General features: G+C 42.0%; 1 protein-coding gene across 1 annotated transcript in view; it reads left to right on the forward strand.

Moving 5' to 3' along the window:
- Positions 1-27,191, forward strand: part of ZNF598 (zinc finger protein 598, E3 ubiquitin ligase) — an 824,015-nt gene that overhangs the window by 122,886 nt on the left and 673,938 nt on the right. Inside the window, exons 3-4 of the mRNA XM_044088900.1 lie at positions 3,486-3,615; positions 24,184-24,395. Coding sequence (XP_043944835.1) covers positions 3,486-3,615; positions 24,184-24,395 — 342 coding nt within the window. The remainder of the gene's footprint in view (positions 1-3,485; positions 3,616-24,183; positions 24,396-27,191) is intronic.

Raw genomic sequence — 27,191 nt, forward strand, 5'->3', positions numbered from 1 at the left:
TTTATTTTCTCTTTATTGTTTCTCCCAATCTTTTACAATTTTTTTGCACACGTTTTGACTGCATTTTTAGTTTATCACAGATTTTTTGTTACTGAGAAATGTCACAGGAGACTAAAAAAAAAATAAACTCCGTGACCGGGCCTGGAACCAATGGAGAGCCCACCAAAACTCCCTTGATATAGTAAATTCCAACAACTCAGAAACCGACTAAAAAAACAGCCATTGTTCTGAAAAAAAACAGTACCACACCCCAGGGTTAAAACTTACCGATATACCCAAAGTTCTGGGCTGGATTTAATAACTCCTCCATCCTCTGGTTATGTCCTTGTCCTAAACCTGACTAAACCTAGCCATCTAACACTTCACTAGACTGAAAATGGATATGTATCCAGCTAGACTACTAGCCGGTCATGTAAATAAATAAATAAAATAAATATAACTCCAAATCCCAGACATCCTAGCCTTGGCAGCTTTCCATTGTGACCTGCACTGGTAATGTGTTCGACTGTTTCCCATTGGCTTTAGTGATCTGCATTAACTGCGTATGCTTTAATTGTATGTGATTTTAGGTGGTTTGTGTATATTTTTACAAATGGACTGCACTGTAGTTTCTGAAGCAAGATTTGATCTTTTGTAATGGCAGTTCACTTATTTGTTACATGTTTAGTGAGAGATGCAGTAGAATTTGTTAAAAGAACAAAAGGTGTATTTTTCTGTTTTGATGTAATTGCATGCATTAGTTCTGATAAGTGCAAGTTTCTTTTTAAGGGATTTGACTGGGTAGGCGGTTTGTCTTTTTTGGGGAGTAAAGCTTCTGTTTATAATGTGATCTGTGTATTAGAGAATGTATGTATTTTTCTTACGTCTGTTATCTTAACTGCATTAACGGTAGATTGTATTATGTGTACACTTTCATACTATGCCTCTCAACTTCTTTGCTTAAGAATGGGGCAAAGGCCCCAAGTCTGCAACATTCTATAGTACTGCAATTCACTTAAGAGACTGTGAGTTCTATTAAAGGAAAACTCTATCCCCTCATACAGTTTAACTCGGGTCTTAGGTTGCCTTTTTCCCTACAGTACGATTCCAATATTGTGTAGGTAGCAGAAACTTGCTTGTACCTTATAAAATTTTCATTTCCTTGCTTTGTAATCAAAGGATGAACTACAAGAAAAAAACCTAACCATGCTAGAGTTTTTTTACTGTGATACCTTAAACCTCTTGTAAAAGGGGTATATGGGATGTATGCAAATGATCCCTTAAGGACATAGTGTGTCAGCGACATGAATTCTGAATGTCCATGACTTTTTTGTTTTTCTATTCAAGTCTTTGTGGATACATTCAGAACAATAAATACTGAATATATTCTCAAAGATTTAAAAAGAAAAAGTTATGGACCTTCAGAAGCTATATTACTGAAACACTTGATGTCCTTAAGTGATCGTTTGCATACATCTCATAGGCCTCTCTTACAGGAGGTTTAAGGTATCACATAGTGAAAACTCTAGCTTGGCTAGGTTTATTCTTATAATTTGTACTAATTGTAATCAAAGGATGGGAAAGATCACCCACTTTTTTTAAGCTTAACTTCTCACATAATTTGCAGAGGAATTGGTCTACCCTGCTTGACATACCACATACACAAAGAAATGTGTATTCAAGTACTAACGACAGTATCATACTGTAAAGTAGTCCTGCTGATGTCAGGAGCTCATCAGCTACTGCAGAAAAGGCAGAGAGGTGTGAAACTGTGTTCCACTGTCTTTATTGCAGAGTGGAAGAGAATTTAGACTGATTCATAGCTGCTTCCAATGTAGCCATGCCTTTCATAGCACAACAGAGCAGATAGATTTGTCAGTGGTTCAAAGGCAGTTGTTTATGCTAATTCCACATTTTAAGATGACCTAAATGTAGTATCAAAGATGTCTAAGATACTTGGAGAAAAGTCAGAAAATATTTGCTCTTGTTATTCTTGTTAAAATAGCACATTTTTCAAATTGCGGGGGAGGGACCTTTCAGTTCATCTTGTACTACAAAAAAGATATTTCAACAAAGGCATATAAGGCGTAGTGTAGCATATAACAAGCTCTTAGACGCACACAGATGAGGGCCATTCAGGAAATAAAAGCAGTAGTCCTGTTACGAATGTATACAAGATGGCAGTGACTGACACTAATGCCATTATATGGCAATGGCTTGGGAATACAACATTATGTCTAGCATGACTTCTACAAATCAGGCTTGAAATGGGTTATGGGAAAGAGACTTTAAGAATAAACAAGATTATATTGATACATCAAGCCACATTGTCAACTGTTTTCAGAAAACAAAGTTCTTTAAGCAGCAGTCTGCGTCATTTTGAGTTGTTAAAATAGCTCAGAAAACAGAGTTAAGACTATATATTTTTTTTTAAGTTCTAAAGTAGAGTTTTCCTTTAATGCATGTTTTCTGAACAGTAACACGTATGAAAGTGTTAATGTCTACATTTTGAGGGGTGGGACAAAAATGAGGAAAAATCTCTCAAATGTATATGAGTAGTATTTTGTTTGTGTCTTTCAGCTTTTCCCAGTTAGGGGTCGCCACAGCGGAACTCCGGTCCACTAATGATTGGCAGTAGACTTTTACGTGCTGGCTTGCCGGGGCCTAACGCACAACCTTCAACAAAGGAACGCCCATTCATGCATGTCGCCACACAGAAGACGCTCTAACTGAGAATCGAACGGGCAACGTCTAACTGTGAGGTGACACCGCTACCGCAGCACCACCACCGCAGTACCAAGTATTAATGCCTTTTTTTTTTTTTAAGTTCTTGTTGAGGTTACCTTGTTTCATGTCTGAAATTACATGCAGTAAAATAGTTTTATTCCTTACAGTTCTTTGTCTGTGGTCTTTGTTTTCTGCACACACACACAGACGCAAAAAGTCTGAAGGGACGGACTGACTGCTTTGGGTTTGAATGTGTTTTATGGGTAGGTTGAATACCTCACTCATGTTTAAAGTCTGAAGAATTATGCAGCCAAGAGTGGGACAATTAACCTTTTAACAGGGGTGATGATAAAAAAAAGTGAAATACTTTAGAGAATTCATTGAGGTCATTAAATGGAAACCGGATTAGGAACAAAAAATGCAGTTTAAAGTGTTTTGGTGGGTGGGGTGGGGTCCTTTGTATAATGCATGAAACAGTTTTTCATGTACGTTGGTAAATGCGGTAGACGTGCATTATCCCTCTTAAGGAAGTGGTGAATTCAGAATATGACATTTTATGAATGGTTTGTGGTGTTTTTCCTGGTGAAGGATAAAGGAATGTAGGCTGACTGATCTCATTAACTTCAGCACTAGGCAGGGGTAAGCAGCTTTCACTGCAAGCAGGAAAATAAGACTGGTTGTGATCAGCAGTTGTGCTTTTTTATTGAAATCACTTTCCATAGTGGTTAAAGTATGGCTTCTAAACTTTTTTTTTTTTTTTTTCATTGTGTCTTCACTAGGCGACTTTTAAAACATGAATGTTTTGAATGTCCAGAGACGAGGTCATTTTATACAGTTGAAGAGTTGGAACATCACATGCGGAAGCAGCATGAACTTTTTTGTTGCAAACTGTGTGTTAAGCATCTTAAGGTGGGTTCATTTGAAGTATTTTTTTTTTTCATTAAACTCTGTAGTTAGTGACTTTTTCTCTGAATATAGCAGTTTAAAAACATTTGGCAGGAGTTTTCTTGGGGGGGGGGGATCACAGGGATTGTGCTTGTATTTTTGCTCTTTTGCCTTGAAGAATTAAGCTAATGAAATTAATAATTCCTTGTGGATGAGTTAGTAAATATAATGCTTCAATACCCGCCTTTAATAGTCTGGTCCCCTTTCCAGATCTCCTCAGCTGTGCATAATCACTTTTTACTAAATGAATGGCCTGAAGCTTCTGAGCATTGAATTTACTAGTGTTGCTTTTGTGCCGTTTCCTCACAGGAGTTTATATCTGTGTGTTTTATTACTCTACTGTAGGCAGATGTTCTTCGTGTTTCACTGTTGCAGTCATCACATTTGGGTTATCCCTGCCAGGGTAGCCCTCAGCTGGCCCGAATACCAGAGGCTTAGTATTTCTGCGTCAGACGTCAGGTTGTCAGTAATATAAAGTAAGGCGGCCAATGCCATAACTTCAGTCTTTCTTGCCGAGGAGCCCGAAGCAGAAGCAGTTCGCACAAGTGCTGGTCGGCCGATACCTGAGTTTCGTCTTCCGAATTGAAGCTGAAGTCTTCTAAAGCTAAGTGCCCTGTTGCTGATCCTTTTTTCTTGCTCTAACCGATGTCAGAAAAAGTTAACAATTGTCTCGCCTGTGGAAAGCAAATACCAGTCCTCGAATTCCGATATGGCTTCGGTAAGCCATCTGACAGCAGGTCTTCTAAAAAACCTAAGGATAAAGACAAGACTGCACAGGTCTAAACCTACCGATGACACTTCCGTTAAGCTAGTCGTCAGTTCTCTGGTCCTCAGTGAGGCACTTTCTCAGCCCCTGACACCTGCTTCTGTGGATTTGCAGGCCGCTACCGAGACCCTTTCGGAGTCTGATATGTCGCAAAACTCTTCGACTAAGGATCGTGTGATTGTCTCTACCTTGGATGGGTCCAGAGCCGCTGAGCAGGCACTGGCTTCCAAGGAAGTACTTTGCACTACCGATTCTCGACACAAACAGACTGACTTTTGCGTCTACCGTTCTTTCGAAAACTACTGCGTTTCTAAGGACCAGGGTACGAACCACACCCAAGAAGCTGACTACGCAGTCTTGAACACCTACTTATTTGCCTCAGTCTCAAATGCTTAAAATGGCGGAAGACCTTATAATGCTCATCAGGGGAAGTCAAGCTACTCCTGCCAAAAGAAAGAGATCTGTCCCCAGTAGTTATCTGAACAGGTGTCTGACTCTGATGCATCTGAATATGAAGACTTGCAACCCCATCTCTGCTAATGAGGAATTCTGATGCAGAGGAATCCATTCCTTCAGCCTCTCCACCTTAGGACTTTTCCTTTGGGGAAGCCCTTCATACTTTAAGGGAACATTTCCAGTGGGAATGTAGGACTACCCTCAGTCTAAAAAGAGACTCGGAGAATTCTTAGACCTTCCACAGCACAGACCCCTGGCCATTCCCCCTGTCCTGGATGTTGTGGATGATGATTTCATGGAATATAGTTTGACTCCTGACACCCTCCCTGCTGCTCTCAGAAAACCTGACTGGTATTAGAGTCGTTGACTGACACACATTTCTTTTAAATAATCCTACTGCTGGCCCTGAGGTTATCCCTCAGATAGGGATTCTTTAGCACTAGACAGATGGGGTAAAAAAAAACTATAGACCTCTGCTACTCTTGCTATCAGAGCACTAAATTGTCAGTTCCATATGCTAAAATTTCAGCAACATCCTGTGGAACTCCTCAAACAAAAAATGTCATCCTTTCCTGGTTGTGCAGAAAATAGAGTTACAAGAGTTAATGCTTTCTGCAAGTGAAGTTACTAAGCACACCTTGCACTGTGGTTTTGATGCCCTAGAAGCTTCATGCAGGGCAGCAGTCACCGATTCTGTCCTGAGAAGGCATGCTGGGCTTAAGGAACAACCTTTGCCAGACCATGTCAAATCTAAATTATTGGATGCACCCTTGCACAAAGACAACTTATTTGGCACCAAGACAGAGGAGGTCTTAAAAAAGATGGAAGAAAACGTTAAATGTATGCAGACAGTTAAGGATTTCCTACAGGTCCAGCCACCCAGCTTAGTAGGCATTGCCCCTCCAAACACTGGTCCTTTCCTGCCCCCTCCAGGTCAGTTCAGCCCAGACCCCGGGGAAGTAGACCCCCCCCCCCCCCGACAGCAGCCACAGGGAATGTAGAAATCAAAGCAATGGAGTTCCTCCACTTCAAAACCAGGGAGTGCAAAGCCACCCACTCATGGTAAGAACCAACAATGACTCTCCTCCACCACCCTCCCTCTGCCCACCGGCACTTGCCCCTAGGAGGAAAACTCTCCTTCCACGCAAGCACCTGGGCCACCATTACCAGTGACTGCCGAGTCCTCAACTTTGTGTCCCAGGGATACACATTTTATTTCCACAGACTACCAACCCCATAAGGGTTCCAGATCTTCCTCCAAACCAGTGGGCAGAGGCAAAAGAGAAAGTCCTTTCCCGCCTCTCCATGAGGGCAATAGAGCATGTTCCTGCAGAACAGATAGGCCAAGGTTTCTACTCCAGACTTTTTCTAGTACCCAGAAAGAGGACACCTGGCACCCCATCCTCGAACTATCCTTTCGATAGCTCAACTGCTAGAGTGAAGGACAGTAGTGATTTCCTAAGTCATCCTTAGGTCGCTGGTTCATTTCCTGCTCGAAGGAGGTTATGTTATCAGGGAATCCTGCAGGAAATATCTACGTTTCAGGGCAGGATCTCTGAACTTTCAGTTCTCTGTGCTTCCCTTTGACTTATCTACTGCTCCCAGAGTTTTCACAAAATGTCTGGCTCCCACCTTTCCCTTTTGCAGACAAATATACAAATTTACCCATACTTGGCCGACTGCTTAATTCATGCAGACAGGAAAAGCTGCTCAAGCACCTGGCCTTTGTAAAATCCCTACTGACCTCCCTAGGGTACACTATGAACGAAAAGAAATCCAAACTAGTACCCACCCAAAGGATTATATTCCTGGGAGCAAGCCTGGACACAGCATCCCAGATGACATTCCTTACACCAGAAAAGCAAACTTACCTGACAGCCCACTTCTCTCAACTAGCCACCAGACCCCAATTATCCACAAGGAAAATCCTGCAAGCTCTAGGGTTCATGGCTTCTTGCATTCTACTCATTCCATATGCCAGACTGCATATGAGGAAACTTCAATGGTACCTAAAAAGCCTTTGGTGTCAACACTGTCAGGACCTGGAAACTTATACAATGATACCCTGCCTAAGGAAAGATTTTCTTTGGTGGGCAGCAGCATGCTCCCACAACAAGGAACTACCTTTCTCACCACCCCCTCCACCCAGACTCTCACCACAGACTAATCAGACTATGCCTGGGGTGCACACCTGGATGGATGGTGCATACAGGGCCAATGGTGCCCACAGCAAATTCATCTGCACATTAACCAAAAAGAGATGTTAGCTGTCCAGCATGCATTGACAGCTTTCAGGCCCCTTCTCTCTCCAGAGGCTCTCCTGATCAAAACAGACAACACCACTGTGATGTGGTACATCAACAAGCAGGGAGGGATGCGCTCCTAGCCTCTATGTAGGCTGGCATGACCCTTTGGCACACCAGCCTCAGGCATGCAGCTACACCTGTTAGCACAATTCCTGCCAGTCTCTCTAAATTCCCTGGCAGACAACTTAAGCAGAAATCTTCTGGACCCACACGAGTGGCAGCTAGACCAAAGAACCTTCACCCTAATAACTCAGAAATTGAGCACCGTGAAGGCTGACCTCTTTGCTTCCCACTCCAACCATCATCTCAGCAGGTTCTGCACCAGTAAGCCTGGAAAGTGGATACTCTATCCTTCCCCCGGGTCAACCTGTCTGTCTATGCATTTCCCCCACTACCGTGGCACTGCTCAAAATAAGGGAGCAAAAACCAAGGAAAATTCTGATTGCTCCAAACTGGCCTTGCCAGCACTGGTACCCACTGCTGCGCAGCCTGTCCCCACTGCCACCATGGCATCTCCCCAGTGGGAAGGAGAATTCATGCATCCCCAATTGCAGACCCTCAATTTGGCAGCCTGGACCACTGATCAATCTGCCGATCTCCGTAAACAGGTTCTAGATGTATGTGAGACTAGACGTCCTAGCACTAGAAAGTCTTATGCTGACAAATGGAAAAGATTCTGCACCTGGATTCAGGCTAAGGGACCTGATATGGCACAGCCTTCCCTACCTCTCATCGTAGATTGCCTAGCTGACTGCTACACAGTGGTCACTCCTTTTCCTCTATTAAATTTCATGCCTCTGCTATCTCTGCTCATTTCAACACTGAGCACCCACTTTTCTCTCACAGTCTGATCAAACAGTTTCTAAGAGGGAATAGCAACTTGAGGCCACCCAGAAGAGCATCTACCTCAGCTTGGGACCTAAACTTTGTGTTGGAAAAGCTCACCCTGCCCACCTTTGAACCAGCATCTTCAGCAAAGTTAGTTTCTCTCCTGGAAGACAGCCTTGTTTCTTGCCATTACTTTCAGCCAGAAGAGTATCAGAGCTACAAGCACTCATGGCTGTAGATACTTTCATTATCTTCCATGCTGACAGGGTGTCCCTCAGGACTAACCCATCCTTCATGCTCAAGTGGTGTCCAGTGTGGTTCTCAACCAATCCATTCATTTGCTCACCTTTTTCCCTAACCCACAAAACAAGGTGGAAAGGATCCTGCACTCTCTAGATGTGCACAGACAGCTCAGATTCTATCTGGACAGGACTAAATCATTCAAAAAGACTAATCGGTTGCTAGTCAGTTTGCTGCAGGGGCAGAAGGCAAAGCCACATCCAAACAATTTCCAAATGAATAGCACACTACATCCATTTCTGTTACAAGCAACAAGGGAAACCTCCTCCTAAGGGGATCATGACTCGCTCTACCAGAGCAGCCTCCACCTCTGCAGCCTTCCTCACAGGAGTCCCCACCAGGGACATTTTGGAGGCTGCCACATGGGCATCTGTTCACACTTTCAAGCATTACCACCTGCCTATCTTCTCCAAATCTAGGGCAGGCTTTGCCACTGCAGTCTTCCAAGGCATCCTAGCCAGCCCCTAGTCTCCTTGACTGCCTCCACCCTTACCCTCAGCTTTGGGAATCAACCCAAATGTGATGACTGCAACAGTGAAACACGAAGAACATAGTACAGTTGTATACACTTACCATAAATGTAGATGTTCAAGTGTATTCACTGTTGCAGTCCTGGTTTCCCTCCTTCCATCCCCCTTTTCTTCTCTTTCTCCTTACAAGAAACTTTTTGGTATTTACTTTCTACTAGTGGGGCTCTTGCACCATATCCTGGCTCCCACTTGGGGGCTCCTGACAGGGCAATACTACTGACGACCTGACGTCAGTCCTGAAATGACAGCAGCCGACACAGAAATACTAAGCCTCTGGTATACGGGCCGGCTGAGGGCTACCCTGGCAGTGATGACCCAAATGTGATGAGTGCAACAAATGTGATGACTGCAACAGTGAATACACTCGAACATCCACATTTATGGTAAGTGTACACAGCTGTACTTTCAGTTTGTTCCTTTTTGTTTACTTTCCCATCCAGGCATAGTTCTAAACCTCAGCGCAAAATATCTGGACAAAGTCAGAAATAATGGGGGGAGCAAAGCCACCAAAATAGGCACAAATGTTAAATATTGCTCTTATAAACTCAGTTGCTAGAATAAAACGTCTTGTGTTACCTTGCATTTTCTGAAGGATATGAACTCTGAAACTCAAATTCCTGTCATTATTTAGTGAATTCATTCCTCAGAGTTGCCACAAAAATCCAGAAAATCGCAAATTTTATGAAGAACAGACCATAAATATGAGGCAAAAATCTTGGCAGTTGAGTGGTATGCTCCTGGGCTCGCTTTGTAAAATTATGCTGCTGTCCCAGACCTCTGTCTGATAACATCTTTCTATTGCTTCTGTGCTAGAGTGAAGCACTTCTAAACTGTACTGTTACATCTGCCAGATTTAGGCATTACATTTCTATTGAGCTTGGTTATACTGAAATGTGATGGGCATTTTTGTCTGTACAGTACTTGTAGTCCTAAGTTTCCTCCTGTCTAGCAGCAAGATAAGTAGAGCCCCCTCTCTTCCAACTTTTGCTATTTCTAGGCCAACCATTTCCTCACCTTGTCCAGTCCAGATACCAGTTCTGATTTACACTGGAGGTTGACCCCCTCATTGTCTAGGTTGATGTCCATGTACTTTGGATAAACTGCAGTCTCAGTTTTAGTTTTGCTGCTTTTGACCTCAACCACTCATGTTGAGAGTGCCATCAGCACTGATGTATCTGTCAAGCTCCTTTATGCAAGGACTCTTCATTGTCTGCGATCAGCATTTTGGGGTGGAGGTTGATATTAACCTTGTAGAGACTGTTCATTCCAACCGCATGTTGGACAGCCTTTTGACTCTAAGCCATGAGAACCCCAGTCTTGACACTTGTGTTTTTCTAGGCCTCAATAGATGGGGATGAGGCCTTCCTTGCCTTTGATTCTATGGTGGGGGTTCTGTTGACTACTTGATCTGATTCTTTGTTGTGGCTTTAACAATGTAGGCTTCCCTGAATGTACTTGCAGTGACAGTCCTGGATTCAACTATGGTCCTTGCCTTGAGTGCATATGTATACCTGTCTTGATGGCAGTGCCCCCCCCCAACTGCTGCATTGGTACCAGTGGCTGGGATTTGCCTTCTCCAGCTGTGATAAGTTCAGCTGAATGACTGGCTTTTACCACTGCTTAGAGGTCATCCCTACTGAATGCATTCAGGGAAGCAAGGTGCAGGAAGTAACATCTTAACTTAGTCCTTTGAGTCACCTCTACTGGATGTAGATGAGAAATGAAGAGGTGAATCTCCACCTTCACCAGCAGATGACCCAGGCTAGGGCACCAAGGCCTGTAGAGTCCCCTCTGTCCATTAAGACATATTTTGGAGGAGGCCATCCTGTCACGTGTGTGTGTGTGTGTGTGTGTGTGTGTGTGTGTGTGTGTGTGTGTGTGTGTGTAATATAAATAAATAAATATATATATATATATATATATATATATATATATATATATATATATATATATATATATATATATATATATATATATAGATATATAGATATATATAGATATATATAAATATTTTTTTTTTAGGTTGTTCTCCCCATCTGATATGATAGAGGCACAGTTGACTTGGAAAAACTAATGTGGTGGTAGTTGTACTGAGGAGGCCAAATATGATTCTTCCGCTTTCTAAACAGTGATGTATTGGAGTTAGACACCACTGTCACTGGGGATGTGGTTGACTTAAATAAGGCTCCTGCCCTGCTGAGCCCAGTGGCCCATCTTCTGACCAAGGAATCATACTTACTGGGACGGCTAGGGAAACAAGTTTACATGGCCTCTAATTCTTCTTTTAGAGCAGTAAATTGTATGATACACATGTTAAGATTCCAGAGAAACTTGGCAGGTGAGGCATTCAGGACACATTGAGGATTGCTGGGTTGGGATCTGTAGAAGAAACTGTTCCGAATGTGTTTTATGTCTTCTATATCTAATCTCACCTTGCTGTTTGCCCACAGTACAGAAGATGTTTCATTAAGGGTGGTTGTCACTGGCATAGCTATCGGAATTTTAAGCCTTGTGCTTTACAGACTTTACTGATGTTACAAAGGTCAATTTCATAAATGCGTGCAGGATGGAGGCCTGCAATGAGGCATTAAAGCCAAACTGCAGAAAGAAGAACAGAAAGGCAAGACCATCATTGCTGTTAAGGATACATTTCAACCTTCACAATGCCCCTCCTTTAGGATGCAATGGATTTCACCTCGGCTATGGTATAAATGTGGCCAGCAGCTGCATGCTATCAAATGATCTGGAAGAGACCACTGAGGATGTGGCATCTCTTAAAATGATCAGCAACTCAGTAGGTGGTCAGAATCTTTAGAATGTCAGGGATACTGTAGTATTCCATTGGAAGATGGAGGCTGTGGTGTTGTCAGTAGACTTTCCTGACCTTTGGGAGGTAGGCAAGGTTTGTCTGTCTTTCCCCTTGCCCACATGGATGGGTATCATAAGGGACTGTAGTATCCAGAGGATGTTCGTGTTTCACTGTTGCAGTCATTACACTTGGCTTATCCTGCTGGCAGGCTACCCACAGTTGGCCTGAATTCCAAAGTCCAGGTCCGGCGTCGGTTGCTGTCGCCTCTTCTCTGACGTCAGTGCGCCAGGGGTATAAAAGATGCAGCTGATGCCATTTTCTTCAGTCTTTCTTGCCGCGCGGTGCCCGAAGCAAAAGCAGTTCGCAAGTGCCGGTCGGCCGACTCCTGAGATTTTCGAAATCGAATTTCAGATCCGAAGTCTTCATTAAAGCTAAGTACCCCATTGGGGAAACTTTTTTCTTGCTCCAGTCCGATGTCAGAAAAAGTTAACAATTGTATTTCTTGTGGGAAGCAAATACCTCATAAGGATTTTCACTCTTAATGTATTTCTTGCCTAGGCCCTGACCACGACGTTGCTTGTTGTCTGTTTTGTGCTAGATTTCACCAACACACTATAAAGCGTCGGTACGATTTTGCATTTCATTACTTCGGCCGTAGATTCAATTATGCAATGCCGTCGAACAACCGACGATCAGAGTTTCTAAAAAACGCAAGGACAAAGACAAGGACAGGCATCCGAGGTCCAAAACCGACGATGAGGCTTCGGCTAAGCTTGTCGTTGGTTCACCAGTTCTCAGTGAGGTGCTTTCGCAGCCCCTGACGCCCGCAACCTCAGAGCCACAGGCCGCTTCAGACTCCCATGTGGAGTCGACTGGGCCTCTGGAAACTCAAGGTATTGGATCCTCGGAAACAATTCCCTCAGATGGGTCCGGAGCCGCTGTGCAGGCATAGTCTTTTGAGGGTGTTTTCAGACCAACTCAGTTATATGTAAAGCCATCTTCAGCTACTAAACCAAAGACTAAAGCAGCTCTAAAGACAAAGAAACAAGTACAGTATTCTCCAGGACAGGCTTCCATGCCTAAAAAAACAGATGCTCAAAATGGCCGAAGACCTTATTACTTTGATCAGGCGTTCCCATCCCCCTCCTGATAAGAGGCCTAGGCAAGAGACAGAATATGAATCTTCAGATCAGGTTTCCATTTCCTCTGATTCCTCCTTTGATCAGGTATACTCTCTTCCTCCCTATGAGGATTCTGATGCTGAAGACATTATTCCTTCAGCTTCTCCTCCTGAAGATTTCTCCTTTGGGGTAACCTTGCATACCATGAGGGAGCACTTTCCTTTGGGAGAGCCAGGACTACTCAGAATCTAAGAAAAGGCTCAGAGATTTTCTTTTACTTCCTCAGCACAGACCTCTTGCTATTCCCCCTGTTCTGGACATTGTAGTTGTTTTTTCAGAGTCCGGCCTGTCTCCAGACTCTATACCCCCTGCACTGGTTAAGCCAGACAGATACTACAGGGTCCCAGATTCCCATACATTTCTATATAAAAACCCTGCTGCAGACCCAGAAACCATATCTCCGGGTCCTAATGGAGTCAAAGCGTCCACTGCTAAAAACCCTGTCCCCTCTGATAGAGATTCAAGGGCACTGGACAGATGGGCGAAAAAAGTTTACACTTCTGCTGCTTTGGCTGTAAGGGCCTTAAATTGTCAATTTCATATGCTTAAATATCAGCAATACCTAATGTCACTATTAAAACAGAAAATGTTGACTAACTTTGAATGTCCAGAGAACAAAGAAATGCAGGATTTATTGCATGCAGCTGAACAAGTGGGAAAGCATACTTTGCAATGTGGTTTTGATTCTTTGGAGGCCTCTTGTAGGGCCGCTGTGACGGGTTCTGTGATTAGGGGGCATGCTTGGTTAAAGGAACAGAATCTGCCTGATCATGTTAAAGCAAAATTATAGATGCTCCATTACAGCATGATGCTTTGTTTGGTATTAAGGCAGAAGAGGTGTTGAAAAAAATGGAGGATTAAGCAAAATCTATGCAGACAGTTAAGGATTTCTTACAGGTACAGCCACCCAGATTTAGCAGGAACTGGCCTACAAACAATTGGTCCTTTCCAGTGTCAGGCCACAAAGAGGCAGGTACAGACGCCCTAGAGGCAGATCCTAGCCCCAGGGCTCATACAGGCCTAAACAACGGGGTGCTTCTACCCCCAAAAGCGGAGAATACAAGTCTCAACTTATAGGAAACAGTCCCAATGACTTTCCTCTGCCAGTACCAAGCACTTACCTTTTGGAAGCTCCCTTAGGGGGAAAACTAGCACTTTTTTCACAAAACTGGCACATGATCACCCAGGACAAATGGGTCTTGAATATAGTGTCTCAGGGCTACAGGTTCTACTTTCACACCCTGCCAAAGGCAAGAGACATGCCAGACCTGCCACACAATCAATGGGCAGAGGCACAAAAGCAAGTTTCATCCCTCAGGGACATGGGGAATCATTCAGCGAGTACCACTACAGGAGCAGGGACAAGGACTTTACTCAGGACTTTTCTTGGTACCCAGAAAGGACAAAGCCTGGAGACCAATACTGGATCTGTCTATTCTAAACACTTTTCTGGACGTTCCAAAATTCAAAATGTTGACTCTGCAGCAGCTTCTGCCCATGCTAGACAAGAAGGCTTGGCTTGTAACTTTGGACCTAAAAGAGGCATACCTGCATGTCCCAATCAGACAATCTTGCAGCATATACCTCAGATTCATGGCTGGCTCAATGCACTACCAATTCTCTGCACTGCCCTTTGGCTTATCTACTGCGCCCTGGGTCTTCACAAAATGCCTGGCACCAGTAATTGCTTTTTGCAGACCAATTTTATTGCTGATTGAATGTGAAGGTCAACCTGTAGACTGTTGATGCGTGTCTGAAAAGGTGAAAACGGAAGCGATCGGCTTCGTATATGCAAATGAGCTGGAAGAGAATTCAAATGAACTGGTCTCAAGTTTTCTTTTTGTGTATGCCGTTTCAATGGTTTCTTAAGTAATCTAACATTTTGAGAAATTTTTATGAAGGGAAGAGCTTCTAAAAATACTTGGAAGTAAACAAGAATGATAATTTACTACTGTTTATTTGTTTAACACTTCTGATTGGATGAGTGTGCAGCTTGATTTGCATACAATGATTTGCATTCAAAAAGGTGGGAAACGGAAGTGTATGAATCCGTACTTGCAAATAGGCTGGAGAAATATCAGAATGGATTGGTTGAAAGTTGCTTTTCCTGTATACGGATTGGATAATTGTATAGAGGCCTATCATTTAAAATGAAAGTCAGTCCCATTTTTACACTACGATCTGAAGATTTTTATTGAAAGCGCTTATGTGGATTTTAAGGGACTTTTATTTGACTTTGTTTTTTATTTTGTTTGTTCATTAAATTGAGATTGATTTTGGATCAACACCAGCTTGTGGATTTTATTGAATTTCAAGAAGCCGAATCTGGTGAACTTACTGTTTGTTTTCTGTTTTTTCCTTTTTGAGACCGTTCACCACAGCGTTGGGGGAATTTTTGTTTTCATTCCATCCTAAAGAGCTTGTCTCAAGGCCCAGTCTGGACATTGCCTCAAATTCCTCATTTCCTGACCCAACAGAACAATCAGATACTGCACAGCAAGCTCAAAACCCTAAATCTGGCTGCATGGCGGATAATGTAACCATTCAGAACACACCTCTCTCCAACGCAGTTATGGATGTTATGCTGGAGGCCAGGAGGCCCAGCACCAGAAAATCATATGCAGAAAAGTGGAAGAGATTCTGTGCTTGGAACCAGGCACAAGGAATTGACATGATTGTACCAAATATTCCTCAGATTTTACAATACCTAACTGGGATGTTGGACAAAGGCCTATCCTTTTCATCTATTTAAAATTCATGCATCTGCCATTTCAGCTCATTACAATATGGACCCACCTATTTTTTCGCATCCACTACTAAGGCAGTACCTCAGAGGGGCCAAAAACATAAGACCCCCAAGAAGAGTACCAATACCTGCATGGGACCTCAATTTTGTCTTGGAAAAACTCACACTGCCTCTTGTTATGGAAAACAGCTCTGCTCTTAGCAATAACTTCAGCAAGAAGAGTCTCAGAATTACAGGCACTAATGGCAGTTGAACCTTTTATAATTTTCCATCCGGACAGGGTTTCTCTGAGGACAAACCCAACATTAATGCCTAAGGTAGTGTCCAGTGTGGCTCTTAATCAAACAATTCATTTGCCTACCTTTTATCCAAACCCACAGAATAAGGGGGAGAGATTTCTACATTCTTTGGACATACACAGACAGCTACGCTTCTACCTTGACAAAACTAAAGCTTTCAGAAAATCTGAGCAACTCTTAGTGGCATATGCTGCAGGATCTCAAGGAAAAGCTATCTCAAAGCAGACTATTTCCAAATAGATAGCCCACTCCATTCGTTTCTGCTATTCTCAACACGGCAAATCAGTGCCTAAGGGCATCAGGCCACACTCAACCAGGGCAGCAGCTACTTCAGCAGCCTTCCTCATGGGAGTACCAACTAAGGACACTTTGGAGGCTGCAACTTGGACTTCAGTGTACACTTATACAAAGCACTGCCATTTACCTCTTTACTCTAAATTCAGAGCAGGCTTTGCCACTGCAGTTCTGCAGGGCCTCATAGCCACTCCTAATTCTATTTAGGCCCAGCCACCCAACCTCAGCTTTGGGATTCAACCCAAGTGTAATGACTGCAACAGTGAAACACGATGAACATAGTACAGTTGTGTACCTACCATAAATGTAGATGTTCGAGTGTATTCACTGTTGCAGTCCAGGTTACCCACCCACCATCCCCCTTTCTTTGCTGGGACTTATTTGTACTTCTCTATACTGTACAACCTATGTGGTGTATTTGCTTGTAGATGAAGATTGTTTTATTTTACTGTATGCTTTTTTATTGGCATAATTTTTTATCCTACCCTTCTGGGGGCACCTGACATCTGGGGCAAGAAAAACTGAAGAAAATGGCGTCTGCTGCATCTTTTATACCCCTGGTGCACTGACGTCAGGGAAAAGACGACCGCAACCGACACCGGACCAGGACTTTGGAATTCAGGCCGACTGCGGGTAGCCTGCCAGCAGGATAACCCAAGTGTAATGACTGCAACAGTGAATACACTCTAACATCTATATTTATGGTAGGTACACAACTGTACTTTATGCAGTCCCGTTTGTCTCCCTTTTCAAACCACAGCCCCATTCTCTTCCAGATGTTCCTCCCAGTCAGATGGCTGCTGTAAGAAAGCCAGCTATAAGCCTATAATAAAAAAGCAATCCAAGAGGTCCCACCAGATCAGCAGCTCATGCCTGACTTGAGTGACCTTAATCAGCATATTACAGAAGAGTCCTGTTGCATGTTCATTATGCCATGAATTATTTGTTGGCAAGGAGCTTGGATGTGCTAGTAGGACCTACAAGATGTCTGCCTACCTATTGAGATCACAGTGGAGTCTCTGATGTTTTTGCACTTTTGCTTGGGCCAGTCATTTTCAGTTTTATAGTGTTGCCTTTGATCTTACTTCGACCTCTGAGGTGTGCAGCAGATGCATAGCACTTGTTACTGTGTCTAAGGTTGCGGGACACCAGGTTTTTTTTTTTTTTTTGGACATGAGCAACTAGCTTCTGACCACAGGACGAGACCTGGTGTCCCATTGCTATAAGACACAGTCCCAAAAGTGGCATACATTTGGTAAAAATCCATGGGGGGAGGGGCCAAGACCAAAGTGAGTTGACAGATGTGTTTATTTTTGAGTAGATCCTGTACATCTGCAGGGGAAGCAAGACCAAAGTGAATTGACAGATGTTTTTATTTTTGAGTAGATCCTGTACATCTGCAGGTGGTTAGACTTCAGCCATCGAGACTTCTGACAAATTCTTCTGCATCTGCTCAGTAACGGACCAGAGTTCTTCACCATATCCTTCCCTATGTGAAAATGATTTGTGTGTGAAATTTATTTATTATTTTGTTTTATTTATTTTTTTTATTACCCCCCCCCCCCCAGAAATATGATCCTTTCTCTATTTAGTCCTGTTCTACCTAGATTTTTCAATTATTGACTTCATTGCTTCTTTTAGGCTACAGAACACTTTAAAAGATAACGTTAACTTCACCAAGTGGTTTTTACTTTGTCTCTGAAGACGGCAGCCTAAACTTTATACAGTATAGTGAAGCCTAAAACAATAGTAAACTAAAGCTAATCTGACTGTTTTTTGTTGCATTATCCCTACTGAGAGTGTGGCAACACAGCCTTTATGGTAGCCCCTCCCCCCTCACACCTTGTTTCATTTGTGAAGATCTCTGCCATCTACCTGTGGCGCCATATTTGAATTTTGCCCTCACTGCCCAAACAACTAGATTCCCCTGAGGTAGCGTGCTCCATCAGGTAAGTTTTGCGACTGCTATCGAATGCAGTATTTAATCCCGATGCTGCAAAGTTTCATATAATTTATAACTACAACTTAAATGGCTAGAATGGCACTCTTGTAAGCGTCGCTGTTTCTGATATTTTACAAGCATTTGTTTGAGCGTCATTCACTATGTTCTAAATACTATTTACTACTGTGGTTATACCTGTTAAAAGTTGTATTTGAGTAAACAATCTAGCTGTATTTACTGTTTAGGAACTAACAAGTACATCATGTACAACTGAGTCAGGCATGTTAGTGAATTGCCATTACTGCATTTCAAGGCTGGATTGAGTGCATGCTTTCTCTAATGGGATTAATGTGACTATCTACTGTTGAATAACGTTATAGCTAAGTCAGCCTCTTAAAAGACCCTATCTGGTTAATATGAGTGCTTGAAAGGCATGGAATAATAGAACTAAAGATAAAATGTATTAGTAGTACTGCAGCTACTTGAGTCTCTTTATGTGAACCAAATGCTAAATGTACCAGCGATTTGCATGCTACATTGATGGCTGTTTTTGGACTGTACCAGCTGTTTTTACTGCTCTAAACTTGCTCTGATAGTGTGACCGCTATTTTGTTGAAACTAAAGTGCATCTTTTCTCCCCTTCTCTCTACCATTGTTCCTAAGCTCTACATCTCAATAATATTTATACTGAAAGGGAATCCAGCAACTGTCCACCCACCTCCCAGGTCCTGTGCCCTGCATAAACGTGGGCTCCAAGCAGAAAACGCTTTTGAAAGCTCTGTGAAGTATGCAACATAACTTTCTATATGTCCAGCAAACTTAACTGAATACTGCATTTGCTGGAAGTCGTAGCCCCTGTAAGCACGCTACCACGGAAGGCACTATTCTTAGCTTTCCACCCCCCCCCCCCCAGAAATACGATCCTTCCTCTGACTACTTAGTCCTGTTCTACCTAGATTTTTCAATTATTGACTTCATTGCTTCTTTTAGGCTGCAGAAAACTTTAAAAGATAACGTTAACTTCACCAGGAGGTCTTTACTTTCTCTCTAAAGACGGCAGCCTAAACCTTATACAATATAGTGAAGCCTAAACCGATAGTAAATTAAAGCTAATCTGACTGTTTTTTGTTGCATTATCCCTACAGAGTGTGCTGCCCCGCTCCATTCGCCCTCGCTACGCTCTGGCTCACTTCCCTCCCCTTCCATCCCCATTCCCCATAACCGCTCTCCCTCTAACTACAACTTAAGTCCCTCCTCCTTACTTCCTTTTCTTGACTTACCATCTCCTGCCAAAATATCCTCCCCATACACCCTTACATACTAATACTCACTTCTAGCATTTCCTTACTTTTAAATACACAAACTACATCGTGCTTAACAAAACTCAAGTCTTACTCCTACTAGCTTTACTGTACACTCTGTCACACCTCACCTCCTACCACTCTCAACTACCTTCACCTCAATTCCACCACACTAATCTAACAACTATCTTCATTACTACTCCTCAACAATACCCAACAAATCAGCCCATCCATCCTTCCCCCACTCACTGCCTTTCCTGAAATAAAAATATCTCCTAAAGTACTCAACCCCATCAAACCAAGAGTAAAGTACCACCTATTTACACGACTATTTCATTACAAGCTCCTACTTCTATCTGGTGATATTCATCCCAATCCAGGCCCTACTTGGCTATGCACAGAGCAGTACCCAAAGTACACCTAATCCTACCCACCTTTCTCTCAAAAAAAAAAAAAAAAAAAAACGATATCCTTCTACTTAATTAATCTCAGGAGTATTGTTAATAAAACACACAATTTCCACGCCTGGGTAGATATAGAAAAACCATACATAGTCTCCTTAACAGAGACCTGGTTAAAACCCCATATTCAAGACAGCAAAATCATCCCACCTGGATATAACATCCTTTGACAAGAACGTCATAAAGAAAAAAGGTGGAGGTATAGCCATCCTCTACTCTGACCTCTCATCCTAACGAGCCTTTAGAGCCCCCTCTCATCCTTTTCAGCAGCCGAACTCTTACTAGCAAACTTCAAACTCAACAACTTTACCACCATAACTGTAGTAGCCATCTACATCCCCCCCAGGAGATAGCACTAGCATACTTGAAGACATCTTATCCTACATATCACAGACCTACTGGCTCTCCCTCCAGATGCCAAATTCACCATCTACTATTAACTTGTACGGGTTCAAACAATTAATCACTGCTTGTACCTATGTCAATAAATCTCACACCTCCACTTCCCTCCTCGATTGGGTCCTTGTCTCCCATCCACAAAACTACCATAATCCCCAGACACTCCCTAATGTTCTCAGTGACCACTGCCGTGTGACAGTAACTAGATACTCACCCCTTTTTAACAAACCTCAAGTATATTACTACTCGCAAACTTAAAACCTTCTGCCCCAATACCTTTTTAGATGCACTCACTAAAATCAACTAGTCACATCTAAAGACCCTCCCCCTCGATGACTCTGTCCTCTCAACACCATCTTCCTTGACATCCTAAACTCCCGTGCTCCTCTCTGCACAGTCAGAGTCAAATCCAAAACAGCCCCCTGGCTATCTAAAACAAACAAAACCCTTATGAAAAACCGAGATAGAATCTGGACATTATGGTCTAAAACTAAGACCCCCCTTCATTCTCCAGGCCTATAAAGAACTCTGGAACAAAATTCATAAACTTGTACAACAAGACAAAAAGAACTTCTATAATAACCCTCCCTCTACCCTCAAATCCAATCCCAAAACATTCTGGAGATCCATTAATCAAATATTACACCCTGGAAACCCCTCCCCTCCTAATCCCTGCCCACAAGACTCCCCTGAACTATTAGCCTCCAAGTTTAATACTCATTTCATTGACGCAGTTACCACCATAATTAATTCCCTCCCCAATAACAATAACATAAGCAGTCACACAAGCCCCTCCCCCCATCCAAACCCTCCAATCTACTTTTCCCTCAAAGCAGTCTCTAGGAGCTACATAAAATCTCTACTCTCCAAACTAAAGCCCTGCTCACCATCAGCAGATAACCTCCCCTCAAGTTTCCTACAGATAGCCTCTGAACCCTTTGCCTACCCAGTATCTATACTGGTAAACCGCTCCATATCTGAATCTTATGTTCCTACAATCTGGAAAAAATTCTTTACATTACACATTCACAAAGGGGGTAAATCCTCAGATATAACTAACTTTAGACCAATTGCCATACTGTCTGCCCTCTCAAAAATCTTAGAAAAATGTATACACAAACAAGTTATGCAATAACTTCTTGCAGAAAACCTAACACCAACACAGCATGGGTTCCGCCCCAAGCATAGTACAACCACTGCTTTAATATCTTTCACCAATTCCATATCTCTTGCTAGGGACTCAAACTTGTATCGTGCCTCTTTCTGGACCTCTCCAAAGCCTTTGACACCGTCTCCCACCACCTTCTCTTAGACAAACTAAGCCAACTCAATGCCTCCTCTTCTACTATCTCTTGGTTCTCCAGTTATCTCGCCAACCGACAGCAATCAGTAAAATGGCTCTGTCTTGTCCCCTCCCCTTACAGTACAAATGGGTGTACCCCAAGGCTCTCTCCTTGGCCCATTACTTTTCAATATCTTCACCACTCTATTACACACCTCCTGTCCCCAGTCAACACTTGTACAAATGCTGATGACTCCACAGTGATTACCATTGCTGATAATCCTTTAGACCTATTCTCCACTACACAGGCTTCCTTCAGTACCATAGAGACGTGGCTTAGTAACAACAAATTAATACTCAACCCCAAGAAAACCAAACTTCTTCTCTTTCTTCCCAAAAACCTAACCAATCTTAAATCCTCATTTGTAATACAGTCCAGTAACAATGCCATTATAAAACCTGAACCAAGCACTAGATTACTAGGAGTCACCATAGATGACCAGCTAAAGTTTGATTTACATGTAACCAACTGTATTAAAACTGCCCATCAGAAACTTGGACACCTTTATCAAAACAAGAAATACTTAAGTGACACAGCTAGACAAACCTTTTCTCATACTTTTCTAATACCCACTCTTCTTTATAGCTGCCATCTACTTACCAATCTAAACTCATCTCTTCTCACCAAACTAGAAGCTACGTACAGTAAGGTTGCCAGATCCACTACCAATCTACCCTACAAAATCTCACCATTGTGATTCTTTAAAGCAACTTAACTGGCTAGAATGTACTTATCTTTTAAAAATGCATCAACTTAAGATCATCCATTCTGTCTTATATCAGTCTAACTACTGTCCCAACCTTATCACTATTATAACAAAATAACCCCCTGCAAGGCCATTACGTAGCTCTGACAAAGACTTACTACTGATTCGTAAACCAAAGACCAAAATGGGATGCCTACTCTACAACTATAACCCTGCAACTTCTTGGAACCAGCTACCCCTAGAAATCAGATCACTTGATCATCCCATTCCTTATCTTTTAACATCTACCTCTCCTCTCTCTACTCCCCCTCCCTCCCCCATTACTCTCCTCTTCTTTCCCCACCCTCCCTCAGTCTCTTACTGTCACCTACCTTAACATATGAAACGTATATCCACTAAATGTATAAATTAAATTGTTTAAAAATGTCTACTAAACCTTGTTTTTTTACTATGAATCTACGCATATGTATGTTTCTTTATACTCTGGATGTTAATTACAAATAACTCTGTAACAAATGTTTTTATGTAATACTATATCAAAAATAAGGAGCTTTTCTCCCTGGGTCTCTGCTGAAAAAGAGCCTTTGGCTCAGCCAGACCAACCCGGTTAACAAATGTAAAATAAATAAAAATAAATTTAAATGGATCTCCTAAGAAGCTTTATTTCATACCTCAGCCAGACGACTCCAAGCTGCAGGCCTTTGTGTCATAAACACTGTTTCACCAGGGCAAGGTTTCTGTGCAAAATTATGTAATATATATTCACACATGTAGTGTTGATAGTGGGAATGCTGATCCATGGTTGTATACAGCTGCCAGTCTAATCCCATTCTAGAAAATAAGAGGAAATGCTATTGCATACCCTAAATGTGAAAAAAGGCATTTAGGCTGTTTAGACAGCAGTGCTTCATTTATGCAGATTGTTTTAACTGTTTTACATGTAGCTTTCCTGTTACAAAAACATCCAATTTGTGCACATTTGAACAACTTTTTACTGTAATAAATGTGACTGCTCTAGAAGGTGATGGTTGTCTCGATGAGCTTGAACATCTGCTGCCTAGGTAGTATTCTTTTGTTTTTGCACACTGAGCAACAAGCATGGCTAGGATTTTATACATTTTGAATGCTAATCGCTGGGCAATACTTTTTTTTCTGCAAAGGGTGTTCTGCAGTGATAGTTTTAACATCCTTCTGTGACCCAGAGCAGGCATAAATACTTTGCCCAGCCTGATTATTGCAGTACTCTTGCATTATTCCATCAAAGAGAGAATATTGCAGTGGTCAAGCAATCCACTTGCCAGCTTCTCTGCAGTTGTTGCTAGTAATTTTTGGTTTCTGCATAGATTTACTTAGAAAAAGTTATGCTATGGTTTTATTTTGGTGTTCTTAGTCTTTCCTGCTAGAATATTGCTTGTACTAAACTTTTTTTTTCCTCTGGCATACAGACTGTTTTTTAGTTTGGTGTATACTTACTTGGTTTAGAAGTTCTAAGGGTCAGGAGTGATTTCAGATTGCCTAAGTGGGATGAATGCTAGCAGTTTCTGACGTGAGACCTGGGGAGAATAGTCCTTAACAGCACAAGTACATGTATTTGACTAATTTTGGAGTGGTGAAAACCTCAGGAGAAGTAAGACAAAACTGCCACTTTCTGTCTTGAACCTGCTGTTAAGGTGAGCATCTTAGTAAGGTGAGCATCTTAGTCAGTTGAAGTTGTTTTCCAATTACAGCTGCTTATCTAATAGTACTGTTTTAACTTAAATTTCTTAAGTAGCATTAGTTCCATGTCAGAACCTGATCATATATTATGAGAAATGTTAAGAAGTCATTACATAATGAGTATTATATATTCTGTTATGTAACAATAGATCTTTACTTATGAACGCAAGTGGTATAATCGAAAGGACCTTGCCCGCCATCGAATACATGGAGACCCAGACAATACTTCACACAGAGGGCACCCATTATGCAAATTCTGTGATGAGCGTTACTTGGACAATGATGAACTTCTGAAGCACTTAAGAAAGGATCATTATTTCTGCCATTTCTGTGATTCTGAAGGCACACAAGATTATTACAGGTTTGAGCAAACTGTAGTATTTTTTGTGTGTGTGTGTGTGTGTGTGTGTGTGTGTGTGTGTGTGTGTGTAGCACGTGCATGAGCACCCACACACCTTCACTTTTAGTACTTGTATTTTTTGTCAATATGTTTACCTTTTATATGTGGTGTAAGAGAGTGCTTTGGAATTAAATCTGTTTTAACACTCGATCCAATGTCTTTTTCATCAATTCAGCAATTAGGTTATCAGAGCCAACCTCTGCACTTTTTCAGAAGCTTGAATCCAGGGCTCTGAAAAATATACAAATTTTTTATTACAAGGAAAGCTGGGTAATGTACAAAAAGAAAGGATAACTCCTAAAAGGTGGATTGGCATTGGCATAATGTTTTGAACAAAAAAGAAAAGTCTTGGATAGTAAAATTGGGAGGATTGTTTCCACCTGGTCTTAATGAACATTTGTAATTGTTTAATGGGATATAATTATTCTATTATGTTATGATATACAAGATTGGGAATGTACTGATGTGTTTTACATTGAAAAAGACCTGTGGGCCGAAACAGGTCTGTTTTTTGTATATTAAAACTAGATATTTGCCCCAGTTGAGTGCTGACTCTTTTGTTTTTTGGTATTGCATTTTGAGCCTGTGCACCTTCCATCCGAAAAGTCAGCCATATATTGGTCTTTTCGGTGATATGGCCAAGAATCACCTTTCTCTGTGACTTTGAGAATGAAGGTAGAGATGTTTATCAGTGACTGTGTGAGTCGGACATTTCATGTTTCAGTATTAATTATTGGAGTCCCAAAATAAGGATGTCTTTTTCCAGTATTAGCCCTCTCTTTGCAAGCCTGTTGCATATTATAACCAGTACTGGTCACACTAGAGAGATTGCATTGATCACATTTGGTCCAGTAAAAACTGATGTTAATACTTGAATAATTGTTGGTAGGCTTGTTTATTTTATGCTAACAGTCATCTCTTGGGCTCTTTAAACAGAACTGCAGTTTTGCCTTCTTGAAGCTTGATGCCATTTTATTGTGTTAATCCACGTTAACTGTATGCATGTAGCATATTATTCCATATGGGCAGGCTCAGCTTGCGGGACTGAGAGAATCGACCTTTCAGAGTCAAAAGCAGGAAGAACATAGCCACATCTATAGATGAACCTTGTCTTATCTTCCTGGGATTTTGCCAGGTTTTGAATCCTTTAAATTTACTTGCTGTCTGTCTCCTTTATATCATTTTCTTTCCGCTGATTGTGCTAATGTACCAAGCTGTATCATTTATATTGACGATGTCTGTATTTAATTAATGTTGTAATTATTGTAACTATCTGGCTATAGCCACCTCTGTACTGTAATTACCTTGTTGTGTTAGTGTATTGGAGCTTTTCTCCCAGGCTTCCACCGAAAATGGGCTTTGTTCAGTCCAGCGGACTTTCCCGGTAAACAAATGTAAAGTAAAATAAAAATAAAAACACGTATGGCTGGGATGTTCTTTATACCTTCCCTCCTTGTACGTTAAGATGACGAAGCACAATGAAATGCATGTACACTCCACATTTTCACATCAGTGCTAGAGTGTTTGGTATTGCTGGGCAAATGTGCCTAACGGGTAATATTTGAGCTGTCTGGCATGGTCGTATTCTTCCCTGGGGTGGTAGGCTTGCATCAGGTTGCTTCTGCAATATCCAGATCCACTGCTTCAGGCCACATCTCCTGTATTACTTTTGCAACAAGGAACCACCTGACTAGACTGCATTTAAAGTAGTTTAGACTGGTTTCTTGGGCATGGACATTATTGCATCACCGTGTCTTAAGTCTCCATCCATAAACATAGTAGAAACCTAGGAAATTAAAGGACTTCTCCACCCAGACATAAAGTTCTTCTCAGAAAATGCTTCTCCTTCCATGTAATCCAGCACCAGGAATGAAGCACAGAGAAAGCAATGTTTTAGAATTATTCCATTTGTTGTATGTGTGAATTTGTGTTTGTTTTGTTTTTTTATTTATTTATTGTTTTCTGTGTGAAATTTTAGTTATGTCATTTATGAAAGGAATAATATAAGTTTTAGAAGCATGCTTCTTGTATGGCATAGCGATGGATGATCCCTTTTAAGGAAAGAAACTCAGAAACTAGTAAGGATGTTAGTGGTCATGAGAGACAGCTACACATAAGGGCATTTGAAACATTATTGTGTAATACGCAGCAGATTCATGATATTAGCGTCTGGGGAGGGTATGACTAGGGTTCTAGCTGGGAGTTCTGTAGTGCAGAATGAAGGCAGTCCAGAGAGTATGCTTATGAGGAAAGTGCCCCATAAGCCTGACTAGCCTGATCTGCAAGGCTGTGGAGTGCATCATCATCATGGAACTCATTAACAAAGATATTGGGAACCTCCAAACACTTGACCCGACCCAGTTCGGCTTTGTTAAGGGCAGATCATGCCTATTAAACCTGGTTGACTTCTTCGAGACAGTCACCAAGGCCATAGATGAGGGGAAGGTAGTTCGCACAGCCTACCATGACCTCGCCAAGGCTTTTGACACCATTCCCCACTTGGGAATTATAGAAAAACTCACCAGCCTGAACATAAACCCCTGCGTCAAGAGATGAGTTGCCAACTGACTTACAGACAGAACTCGCACAGTAAGAATAGCGGGCTCCAGGACTGACTCTAAACAAGTCACAAGTGGTGTCCCACAAGGCTTGGTCCTGGGGACCCCTACTGTTCGGCATATACTTCTCAGAAGTACAGGCAAACACAGGAGGACTATGGCTAACCAAGTTCGCCGATGACTGCTAAATGCCAAAAAT

The sequence above is a fragment of the Protopterus annectens genome, chromosome 12.part0 (genome assembly GCF_019279795.1).
Source record: "Protopterus annectens isolate FY-2018-M chromosome 12.part0, PAN1.0, whole genome shotgun sequence".
NCBI classification, from domain to species: Eukaryota; Metazoa; Chordata; order Ceratodontiformes; family Protopteridae; genus Protopterus; species Protopterus annectens.